The sequence below is a fragment of the Endocarpon pusillum genome (assembly GCF_000464535.1).
Source record: "Endocarpon pusillum Z07020 unplaced genomic scaffold scaffold1323, whole genome shotgun sequence".
Taxonomy (NCBI): domain Eukaryota; kingdom Fungi; phylum Ascomycota; class Eurotiomycetes; order Verrucariales; family Verrucariaceae; genus Endocarpon; species Endocarpon pusillum.
In genome coordinates this window covers 211,077-222,767 of record NW_006915997.1, presented here as the reverse complement: position 1 = coordinate 222,767, position 11,691 = coordinate 211,077, and the positions used below count along the sequence as shown (strand labels likewise).

Here is an 11,691-nt window from a genome sequence, read left to right as displayed (position 1 = left end):
GAGGGGAGGGGAGGGGAGAGGAGCTACGACATCCGTGCTTGTGTTTGTGCTCGTGCTCTTTTTGCGTGGTTTTTTTGCGGTGCTTGGCGTTTCGGGAGTTGGGCGTTTGGTACTACTAGGTGCTGAGCTGAAATTGAAAACCCGCTTCTATCCTGCATCTTTCCCAACTTGATGACATGCTGAGTTTTTGAAGAGGTAGCAGCAGTAGGTAAGGCTGGTGCTTGTCCGTACTAGATTTTGGGATATCTGGAACATCTTCCTCTCTAGTTTTCCCTAGCAGCTCGAGAGATCTAACTTAGAGGACCATGCTACCCTCCCCGCTCTACACACATATCACCTATCACCTATCACATATCACATATCACATATCACGATGGAATAGGAAAAACAAGTCGAGTGCAGCATCTACCAAAAACAGATAATGAAGAATTGAAGAAGAGTAGTAGCCCGGTGGAAAAAATATTTACGGTTCTCGGTTTGTTTTTTCCTAGCTAAACCTGTGACTGGGCTGTTTTTTCGCTGGTCAGACTAACTAGATATAAGCGCTGATGCGCTCCTGAAAGAAGGGAAGGGCGCTTATTTCGTAAAGGAGTATTAGCAGAAGCTGGCTGTTATTGATGGGAGATGCTTGAGATGGTTTTGCTTGCTTTGGAAAAGCTGGGCGCTTGGGCCGTTGGACGGCGTATGTTGATGGTTGCCTTGTCGCTTAAGGGGATGACGGCTGAAAAAGTACTGAACTGGTCCTTAGCCGTCTGTCGAGAGGAGGTGACCCCTGTAGGTTGGCGAAGGAGGTGGATGTCGGTCTGGTTGTTGCTTTGCAACGTAAGGCAACGCAACGCTTTGCAGATCCTGCTGGGACGGCGCCGCTTCTACGATACCTTCTCCTCGGTGATGACAATGGTGGGGCCGCTTGGCTCTAGAAGACTCTTTTCCGTGATGAATTTCGAGGACTGGGTTAGACAACTGTTAGCGTGGCGCTTCTTAAAAGTTGCAGCTTGGTGTGGAAATGGTACGTACCCTTTCGTGCCACGATGCGAGATTGTTTAACCGTGGATGGATCAGGTAGATGACCTCGCGCGGGTTGGTGCACTGTCTGATGATGGTGAATAGAATCAGAGCGAGGGGTCTTGTTATGACTTGAACGGAGGGAAAGCTGCGACGCCCGGGAGTTCGAGGAGGCTGGAGGTTGAAAGAAGTATATGATGTTGATGGGACCTGGAGATTGAGAGGCTTGCAGGTCATGATGTTGTATCAGTATCCGAGTAAAGCGTAGATGCAACGGAGGCCGACGAAAAGCATGCACTAGAATGGGAAGGTATGAAGGGAGGGCAGCTACAGCATGGCCAGCACGCGTATGCAAAAAGGAAAAGGACGATAACACAGGAAAGAGGTTATCCGAGAGGCATGAGAGTCGGTCATGCCACGGCGACAGAGTTTTACTTATACAGAGACAGGAGAAAGCATGGAGAGGAGTGGCGTCCAGGTGGACAGCGGCTACATCCTCAAGTGCTGTGCGACAGTGGACTGTGGAGAAGCCATGTTCAATGCCGCCTTTTCTGCGGGTCTAAAAGAGTCGAAACAAAGATGTAGAGCCTCCAGGCGGGACATTGGGCGAAGCTAGATGGGAGAGCGGTGGCTGTGATAGGAGGATGAGGTTGCTGACGTCGCAGTTGCAGAGACGAGGCTGCAGATCATTAATCCCGATCCACGTGCCCTGCCTGTGCTGATTCAGGGCATAGCTGACGAATAGCCCGACTTCCGACAGGATGTGAATCAGAACCGGTGGGCATTGAGGACAGTGATGGAAGAGTGTATCGAGAGCGTTTGAGGTACTGTGCGCGCTTGACTTTGCCAAGGCCGTCTCCTACAATGTTTCACCCCCCACTGCATCCTCAAGCATGGTCCTTATGCTCGTCTAGACGGGCTGTGGAGCTTCGCATCTTCTCGGGAGGCCTGATATCAGCTCATCATCTTCCTTCTTGGGTCTTTGTCAAGGTCAGAGTATAGTTAGATGTGGCTGTTGCAGAGGTTCTTTGGGTATTTTGGATACCCACCTCTAGCGCTTGACGAGTTCGTCGTGATACAGTGCGTGTCGTGGTATCACGGCTGGCCTCTGAAATTACCGTCCTTGAGGCCGAAGCTGATGTTTGGAATTCCTCTGGGATTGTGTGACTCTCCTCTGGTGTTTTTAACTTTACACGATACGTAGACGGCTGGATCCCAAACGAAAAGAAAGCGAAACGTGAGACTTGGCAACACCCAGCCGGTTCTTGGCGCTGCCAAGGTCGCTGCCAAGTTCTCTGCGGCGATCCCACATTCGGATTTCTGCTATCAAATACATCAAATACCCAAATTCACCACAAGTTCCTCAAGCACAGCCTCATCAATCTCTCACCTTGTCGCGTCGATTCTTTCGATTGAGTCGTCATGGCCAGTGTGTCTCCCACAACACCCGTCCATCATCTACATGCAAACCAGGCCACTGACATGATCTGCAGAATCCAAAAACTCATCCCAGCACAATCAGAATAAGAAGGCCCACAGGAACGGGTAATGCGTCCCCCCTCCCGGGTTTGAAACTATAATTGTCGCAGCAAGGCATCTCTGCCCATCTTGCTCGCGTCCGTGCAAGTCACCGCTGATCATTTTACTCTTCTGTACAGTATCAAGAAGCCCAAGACCCACCGATACCCATCCCTCAAAGGCACAGACCCCAAATTCCGAAGAAATCACAGACATGCTCTACATGGCACCATGAAGGCGCTGAAAGAGGTGAAAGAGGGAAAGAGAGATACTGTATGAGCTTGATGTGGGTGCGGTGGTCAGTGTACGAGGGGTGAGGAAAGGACATCAACGACAATCAAAATGGCGCAGACCACCATCTTCGGCTCAATGCGGAGGCGAGGCGCTTAGAGTACTCACAGTTGGTCAAGGCAATACCGAGGTGCTGGAACTCATTAATCAGAAGTCGGTTTTATGGTCCTATGTTTATTGGCTCTGATTATCTAGTGCTCCCAGTCGTCTGCTTGATAATGGAAATGGCATATGTGTGTACAGCATCGCTTGCTCTTCTCCATGCACGATGACTGAAGGATTGTTATCTTCGTGCCAAGATCATACCACCAAGCCCTCTCATTACCAAACACCTTTCTTCGATTACTCGGTGGAGATATCGTGCATGGGACGAGGGCTACAGCCAACTTCATCCCTTCCACGAGTTACTCAAATTGTCTGAAGCTCTATTTTCGTCCTGGTTTATACAGCAGAGTCTCCATTCCCGGGTTTCCATACAATGACCTTCTTATCAAATCCTCCACTAACAAGCCATTCCTCTTCTTTCTCGCTTCCATTTCCATCATCAGTGCCCTGAACCCTCACCATACCCGCCCACAAACTCCTCACCTTACTACCAACCTCATGCCCCTTCAGCAAAGCAACGACCTTCCCAGTCCTTGTCTCAACCCCCCTGATCACACCATCATCCCCATTAACCCACATTCCACTTCCATCCGGCCGCCACACCACCTGCGGGGTACTATAGGGAGTCTGAGGCGCCATCGTCGAGACGTGTAGTCTTATAGCCGCATCTTCCCGATCCTGGATGGCTAGCTCGGCACGTGCTTGCGATGTTTGGGTGTCGCCACGGACAAAGCCAGCAGCACCGGTCTCGTCTTCTCGAGTACCCGGGAAGAGGAGTCGAACCAAGATGAGCTTCATGTGTGGGAGATGCGATGTCGCGACCGCGATGAGGGTAGGATCTGTGGGACAAGCCGCGAGACTGGATGGACTGAAGGAGATCCAGGCATTTGCGTGAGGCGCCAGGTTCTGTTTGCCGGCTTCATGGACCGTGATGGTAGAGTGTGGAGAGTGCTCTGTGATTTTGTAGTAGTATAGGTAGGTGGAGTCGCGTCTGCCCACGATGAGGTAGAGCTCGTTGGTATCGGGATGTCGGACGAAGAGGATGGACTCCGGGTTCGTGGCAACAGGGAGGGTCGTCAATGGGCTGCCGATCACTGAGCTTTCATCCTGTTCGTCGCCATGAGGAAGGGATGCATCAGATGGTGGCTCAAACGAGTACAAGCAGATCTTCTGGTCCCAGCCGGCAGTCGCTGCAATACAAAATGGCCTTCCTGGCTGACCGTCACGACAACTTCGTGTCACAATCACCTGGACAGCATACTTGACATGATGTCTTTCGGAGTCTATGCAGCGATGTCCGGCTCTGTAGAGATCCACGTGGCCTGACATGGAGCTGGTCATCCAAGCATCGTGGTGGATCGGGGCGAGACAGAGAACAGGGCTATTATGGGTCAGAGAAAGATCGACGGTTTTCTCGAGCTCATAGCCGAGACGCGTAGACAGCACAGATATCTTGCGATCGGCGGAAGATATAAGCAGCTGCAGAGGCTTCGTGCCATCCTCGGGCGTTGCCCAAGGGGTCCTTGTAGGCGTGACATGCACAGCTAGGATGTTCGAAGGCGAATCAAGAGAAGTGATGGTATCAGGCTGTGATGGAGCTGTGATTGGCATCATCAGTAGTGCGTATGGAAAGCCAACAGCAGCAGTGATTCATCCCATGCTATGTGCGTCTGGATAGTCTCGCTTCAACAGGGATCCATTTGAGCCCAACAACAGCGCCGATACAGTACTTGCAAGCCCACCACCTCACACTTCAACCCGTCTCCATGACGCGGGATCCTCCCAACTTGCCACGAAAAGGAGAAAGAGACCAAGCACGCAGTTATCCAGCCCTCGAAAACAGCCTTACGAGAATAGGAACATGACGAGATATCCCCAACCCTTGGATTTTTTGGCTCACCTGGCCGAGTCCACCCGCCCTCCCGCTCCTCGCCCGAGGTCTTCTCGTACACGATACCGGCATCGTACTGCCTCTTCTCCTCGAGGATCTTCTCGATCGTCCAGTCTCCCGCAGCGGTTTGCGCGGCATCCGCCGGCAGCCCGGCCTCCCTCAGGAATGCATCAAGCGTCTGAAATAATGCGCATCAGAGTGCTGCACTGCAGCCCTGCAAGGCAGCCGAGAAAGGATCGGTACCTCGTTGTAGTGGTTGGATTGGAGGAAGCGGGCGACGATGACCTCCGGTGTGGCGGATGAGGGCATGGTTTCGGGGAGGTGAGAGATGGGATCAGAGTTGAGAGTGGATACGAGGCAATGGGTTTGTGTTGCCGAGACTGCGTGATGCATCTGGGTATTCAACTCCGGGCCAATGATATAGGATAGCGAGAATACATGAAGTTGGATGGATTTTCAAGATGACATTTATATACAAGACGATGAATATTCAACGAGCTAGATAGATACAGTTTAGGGTATATACATTAAAGATGCCATAAATGACTATTTATAATTATTTCGTCGTGATTGGCAACATGTTCTTCGCTCTATCCGAAACGCTCTCTGCTAATGTGGATGTTTTGGATGTGACTGCATCAGCTTTCTCCTTCAGCTTCATCGATCTCGTCTTATCGGAAATTTGATCAGAAGCGGTCGCAGCTCCAGAGCGCATGGCATCTGCGGCTTGCTTCATCTTCTCGTCTCGGATCCGACGTACATAGGCGAAGAGAACCACGAAGAGCAATTCCATCCTCTCCTTGATCATCATCAATATACCCTGTACAAGTAGTCCTTTGAGGATCTGTGGACCTATTCCCTTGAAGAGAGCCAGAGGCCCTTCATGTTCGATGATGTGCTTCATTACCTCACCAAATGTCTTGAAAGGCTTGCCTTTCCGATCTGGGGGAGGCTTTGACTGCAGACAGACTTTTGCCACGATCAACGGTTGTGTAACAATGGTTGCCAGTGTTTTTGACAGAGCTCCTAGCACTATGTCAGGGTTAGTGCACAGATAACCATATACATTTGATGTGCTCACAGAAGGCTTCCCACGGCCGTAGATTGATCTTCTGAGGGAAGAGTAGATCCCGTAATCGCTGATATGCGCCGTAAGTGATGGCAGGATTAACAACCAGGACCAGACTGGCTTTCAGTCCTCTCCACAATCCTGTCAGCCCATCATCACTATGAATAACTTCTCTTCCAGTATCAAAAAAGCCTTTCTTGTCACCTTTGGACTGTGTCTGCTGCCTTGTTGTGATAACAGACACAGGAATCGTGAAGACCTGGGCAACAGCTCCAGCGGCAGCCCCAAGCGATAGCTCGACAGCTGTGCTTGGAGGTTTCGGCATTGATAACGATGACTCATAGAGACTTCGAACGACGGAATACCAATAGAAGTATGCAAAATTGGTGGATGCAACACCGAGTAATGCTCCGTTCATGCCAGAATATAAACCCGTGATACCTTCATCCGCAACAATCTTACTGATGGCATCAAGGGATGAATCATAGTGGTCGGCATGGGTCGAAGGAGAGTTGGTGTCGAGAGGCTTCTTTCTGGCTTGCACCTGTATTCTCGTCTTCACACTTGGATAGATCAGCTATGATGCGTAACGCTGGAGAGGTAGGCACACATGTCCAAGGGATATACTAATGCATTGGCAAGCACTGCGCCTGTTGCACCCGCTACAGCACTTCCCCATGGCGGCAACGGCTGCGTCTGAGCTGCCATATGCTAGTAGAAGGCCGAAATAAGCGAGATCCTGAAGAGTCTCTGGAATCAGCTCTGGATCCCACGCTGATTCGGAACTGGCTTTACGGAGCCGCCAAAAACTGATAGTAAGGATACCTACTCTAGTTCCGAGAGAGATAATGCATTGCTGCCTGGGAGGATAGATAGAATCACATACGCAAGGAGCAGGAGGGCGGAGGCTAGGTCAATTCATATGAAGTGTTGGAAGAAAACTTGAAGCAAGTTTGTGACGGCATGATCACAGGCAGATCGTCAGACCGGAGGACCTCGGCAAACACCCCGCCAAAAGAACATTCACCAAAGATTTATCAATTTATCAGATGCTCTGGTCCTCCGGTCCGAGCTTCAGCCGGAACGACGTGCCCCTGAATCCACCCTTCCTCTTCCGGAAGCGCGCAACTATGAGTACGACCTCTTTTGAGACTACAGAGCAGAGAGCTCTCGCCGCAGAACGAAATGCGTCCCTCCCAAAGTCACGGAAAGGGGCTTTGGAAGCTACAATCAATGCTGTCGAGCTGTACATGCGCGCTCTCCGTCTTGCCCCCACCAGCAACGAGAAGGCGCGGCTCGACTCCAAATGCAAGGAGTTGCTGAGCAAGGCGGAGAAGCTGAAAGTTGAAGATGTCAAAGCAGAGTGTGATGACCGCAATACTGCTTCCACCTTGCCACCAAGGGTTGGCTTGAAACAGCCAACCTCAAGACGGAAACTAACCACACGAGAGGAGATCATCCTATTGGAGGGATCAAAGTTGAATGGCTTTGTATTTCCACCATGGAAGGGCGATCCGACACCTGATGAGTTCGTGCTGAAGGACGGCCAGAATCTATTTGTAGACTCAAGGCCACTTCAATTGTCATCCCTGCAGCTCAAGACATTCGCAGGATGGAAACGGCCTTGGGAGGCTTTTGCAGGACTTGACATGTTGCAAGATGGGATAGAGTTGTCACCGCAGCCCACAATGCAATGTGTGAAGAAGGTCGATCTTGTGCAAGACATGACTTCTGACTGCTCTGTGGTTGCCAGTCTCTGTGCTGGATCTGCACGAGCGGAACGGGGTCATCCAAAGGTGCGTGGATAGTCACTGCGGCCACCTAGGCTGACAATGAATTAGATACTCTCTTCTATAATGTTTCCCTACGACCATTCTCACTCCTTACCAGCTCTCTCACCTTCATCCAAATACATCTTCCGCCTGTATTTTAATGGGTGCCACCGTAAGGTGGTGGTTGACGACCTTCTGCCTTCATCAACAGACTCCAGGATATTTCATGTTGTGGACAGATCTAATCCGAGCTATCTTGCGCCAGCGCTGGTTGAAAAGGCCTACCTCAAAGTACGTGGTGGCTATGATTTTCCCGGGAGCAATTCAGGAACGGACCTGGCAGTCCTGACGGGTTGGCTGCCAGAGCAGATCTTCCTGCATGATGAGGATGTTATGCCGGAAGATCTGTGGTCGAGGGTGTTCAAAGCTTTCGCTTATGGAGATGTGCTGGTCACGATCGGTACTGGCAAGCTCAGCAAGCGTGAACAGAGGCACCTCGGACTTGCATCAGAGCATGACTATGCTATCCTAGACATGAAAGAGACTGATGGGATGCGAGAGATGCTCATCAAGAACCCTTGGTCGGACGGTGATGTGTGGAAAGGAGTTTCGAGGTCCAGTGCCCGTACTGATGAGGAGAAAGGTCAGCCTCTTCTTGGGTCCAAGGAGCAGCTATCAGCCAACACTAAGCAGGAGACAATGGCGCCTGGCACATTCTGGATGGACTTAGGGACCGTCTTTCAACATTTCGAGAACCTCTATCTCAATTGGAATCCTGCTTTGTTCTCTCATAGGCAAGACTATCATTTCTCTTGGGATCTTTCTACAGCCCCATCGATGCTTGGCACCTTTCAAAGCAATCCTCAATTTTCCGTAACTTGCTCCCAAAGCGGTTCTCTCTGGTTACTACTTAATAGACATTTTCGAACGAGTGATTACCAGGGCAATAACAAGGCACCACACGGCTTCATCAGCCTCTATCTTTTCGACAAGAAAGGACATAGAGTGTTGCTCTCGGATGGCTCTATGATTCGAGGTCCGTATGTGGATTCGCCGAATGTACTCATCAGGCTTGAAGCTCAAGCCCGTACGGACTACACCGTGGTCGCTGCTGCGCAAGACTTACCTTCTACGAAACTCAACTTTACACTATCGGCCTTATCTCGCTGCTCTATTGAGCTTTCTCTGGCCAAGAAACGCTATCTCAGCGCGGTTTCGCTAGGTGCCGCCTGGTCTCGTTCCACGGCGGGAGGCAATTCCGAATCCACAGCTTATTTGACAAACCCACAGTTTTCTCTAGAAATGCCTTCGAGAGCGGAGATTGCAATCCTGCTACAGGCCACAGAACCAGCAGCTGAAACCAAGGTTGCTGTGCACATCAAAGTATTCTTTACAATGGGGTCAAGAGTAGCAACTCTTAGGTCGAGGGACATCGTTGCACAATCAGGAGACTATCGCCGAGGAAGCGCTGCCATTGAAACAATCTTGGACGCTGGAACCTACACCATAATTTGCTCCACCTTCGACGCTGGTCAAATGGGTAAATTCTCGCTGTCTGTTCAATCGTCCTCTGATAGTGCTCCGAACCTTCGGGCTCTTCCTGCGGAGGGCAGTGGCCGGCTAACATCAGTTTCCCAGCCAGCTGTTTTCGCAGCAGGCACGAATCGTCTTCTTGCGCCGGTCTGGGCCAGTCGTTTGGCCAGAGCAAGTGTAGTTGTCCAGCCAATGAACAATCCAGTTGCTGGCACCCAGAGTCCTCGTACATACTCACCCCTGAAGCTCACGCTCGAGCAGGGCCAAGGCCCATACAAGGTCTGTCTTGCTACATCTTCTGCCTCTAATGAGAATGAGTTTGATGACCCTGCCACTGGTGTACGGATTGATGATTTTCAAATCCAACCTGAGATGCAGGGTCTTGCTACAGGTGGACTATGGTTGGTTCTGGAACGGATGGCTGCAAGTAGCGCAGCGATGCAGCTGGAAGAGCGATTCCAGATTTTGGTGCTGGGGGAAGAGAGGGTGAGCACTGGGGCTTGGGGAGTGGGGGATGGGTAAGTGCTCCCTATGAGTTTTTTGCCTAGACAGAACTCTTTCATGGGCTGCAGGCAGAAGAACCTGGTGCTCTTCTCACACGTCTGCAAAGGATTGCTCCATTCCCTCCCTGTCACAAGCGGGGCTGTTTTCCTGCAGCCATGAGTATTTAGAAGCCTTTCTCGTCTTCGTGTTCCCTCAGATATCTGGGCAGGCCTAACTGATGTGAGCCCGCCTCGCTGAGACATGAGACTCTTATTCGCCACAGTGCTATCTGAGAAGCACATCTGATGGCCTCCCTACCTTTGCTACGTCTTGATGGACTAGGATGTGGGTATCCCAGGTCTGTTTGTAGATTGATTGGATGTGGCTGAGCATGAGTGACCATTTTTAGTCCAGACATTCGTGAGATAAGCCCTCCGAATGAGGTCTGTGTCTGTGTCTGTTGTGATGGGGGCTTTCAAGGAGCGTAATGATGCGTCTCGTGACCACTAACAACGGCGGCGGAGACTTGCCCCAATGCAGTCTGGTGGCTTGGTATGCCCAGAGCAGCATTGGCACAGGCAGCGGCAGCTTCCTCCCCGCACTGCTTGGCATCGTCGACCAAGTGCAACTGGAAGTTAGTAAGCAAGCCATCTACCACTTCAACTTGTTACAGCGCGCCCACCATCTGGATGTCTGTTCACGACAGTTCAACACCCTACCCTTCAGCCACGGGGTAATGTTTCTCATCTCTTTCTGACCCTCACAGAGATGAGCTCTCAAATTCCTGCGGCCGTCAGGGCTGCAGATCTTGCAAGGTTCGCCACACGAGCTTCGCAGCTGGAAAAGGTGAAGCCTCTGATATCATACTATTGTAAGATCATCAGGGCTTGTGAGGAGCTCCAGCCTCATTTTGACTATCTCCTCAGGTAATTACTGGATTGTTAATCAGATACTGGCGAAGAAACTGGAAAAAACGGATCAAGATTGCTTCGTCTACACGACTCATTTGATAGACAAGCTTGAACAGGTAGCCAGACCCATAATTGGCAGGAGGCAAAGATCTGACCACAGACTCAGTTCAAAGCCGACAACCAGGAACATGATGCCGCCGTGGACGACTTAGCCAGAAGAGCCTATGTGGAAGAGTTCGCATTGGAGACGTTCCAGAGAGCTGACAATGCCCTGAGAGCGAACAAAGCGTCCAGGTATTACTCTTGTTCTTTCGGCAGTCGGCTCGCATAGGCTTATCCTTCTCGCAGACAAACCGCGGACACATTCCAGGCGGCAGCGACATTTCTAGAACTATTACAGATATGGGGAGAAATTGATGCTGAAAATGCGGCAAAGATTAAATACGCCAAGTACCATGCTCTGCGGATAGCAAAAGCGTTGAAAGCAGGCGAGGATCCAAATGCCTCCAATCCAGCTGCAGATTACAGAACGAGTGGTGATGAAGCTTTGCCTGCTCTGGATCCTAACGACCCCGAAGTCCAAATGCTGAATGGGTCATCCACCAAGCCAAGGCAGCCATCAGTGGTGGACGTGCCTGACGAGGCATACAAGATACAAAGTGATCTTGCTCGTCAATCATCACTCAATGAATCTCTACATCCGTCAAGGGATCCTTCAGTCCCACGGCCGAGCGTCATAGTGCCCAAGCCAAAAGTGGAAGATGCCCCAGATGACACAGACCGGATTCAGAGCAACCTTGCCCGACAATCTTCCCTGGACCAGTCTCTGCATCCTTCAAGAGCACCTTCTCTACCCCGTCCCACCCAGGACGAAGTCTCCCCCGTCGAAGCATCAGCATCAGCAGAAGACTTCTACCACCAAACCTCTCCTTACGATGATGTCTCGCCCCTGGGGTCCGAGGCAGAGCGGAAATCTTCCATCGGCGGTAACTACTTCCCGCAGACAGCACCTGCACAACACCAACAGCTTTATTACCAAGAACAAGGGCAACCATCCTTCAGCCTCCCCTCCGCCCCCCAAGACCCACCTCCAGAACCAACCCTCCCCCCCTC

General features: G+C 51.2%; 4 protein-coding genes across 4 annotated transcripts in view; 2 read left to right on the top strand and 2 right to left on the bottom strand.

The window, feature by feature from the left end:
* The window catches only part of EPUS_03950 (uncharacterized protein), a gene marked incomplete at both ends in the record, with an annotated part of 5,363 nt that extends 4,765 nt beyond the window's left edge, over window positions 1–598 (top strand). The window contains one exon of the mRNA XM_007801705.1: window positions 537–598. Coding sequence (XP_007799896.1) covers window positions 537–598 — 62 coding nt within the window. The remainder of the gene's footprint in view (window positions 1–536) is intronic.
* Window positions 599–3,255: 2,657 nt separating this feature from the next.
* On the bottom strand, window positions 3,256–5,119 carry EPUS_03949 (uncharacterized protein; the record flags this gene model as incomplete). Its single annotated transcript, XM_007801704.1, has 3 exons — window positions 3,256–4,517; window positions 4,820–4,988; window positions 5,054–5,119. The coding sequence occupies 3 exons, from the start codon at window positions 5,117–5,119 to the stop codon at window positions 3,256–3,258; spliced, it is 1,497 nt and encodes a 498-aa protein (XP_007799895.1).
* Window positions 5,120–5,366: 247 nt separating this feature from the next.
* Window positions 5,367–6,587, bottom strand: EPUS_03948 (uncharacterized protein; the record flags this gene model as incomplete). The annotated part of the gene is made up of 3 exons (XM_007801703.1): window positions 5,367–5,842; window positions 5,892–6,442; window positions 6,490–6,587. 3 exons carry the CDS (start codon window positions 6,585–6,587, stop codon window positions 5,367–5,369), a joined length of 1,125 nt encoding a protein of 374 aa, XP_007799894.1.
* Window positions 6,588–7,009: 422 nt separating this feature from the next.
* Window positions 7,010–11,691, top strand: part of EPUS_03947 (uncharacterized protein) — a gene marked incomplete at both ends in the record, with an annotated part of 5,900 nt that continues 1,218 nt past the window's right edge. Inside the window, 7 exons of the mRNA XM_007801702.1 lie at window positions 7,010–7,675; window positions 7,721–9,702; window positions 10,208–10,305; window positions 10,434–10,538; window positions 10,594–10,694; window positions 10,745–10,872; window positions 10,927–11,564. Of these exons, the coding sequence (XP_007799893.1) occupies window positions 7,010–7,675; window positions 7,721–9,702; window positions 10,208–10,305; window positions 10,434–10,538; window positions 10,594–10,694; window positions 10,745–10,872; window positions 10,927–11,564 (3,718 nt within the window). The remainder of the gene's footprint in view (window positions 7,676–7,720; window positions 9,703–10,207; window positions 10,306–10,433; window positions 10,539–10,593; window positions 10,695–10,744; window positions 10,873–10,926; window positions 11,565–11,691) is intronic.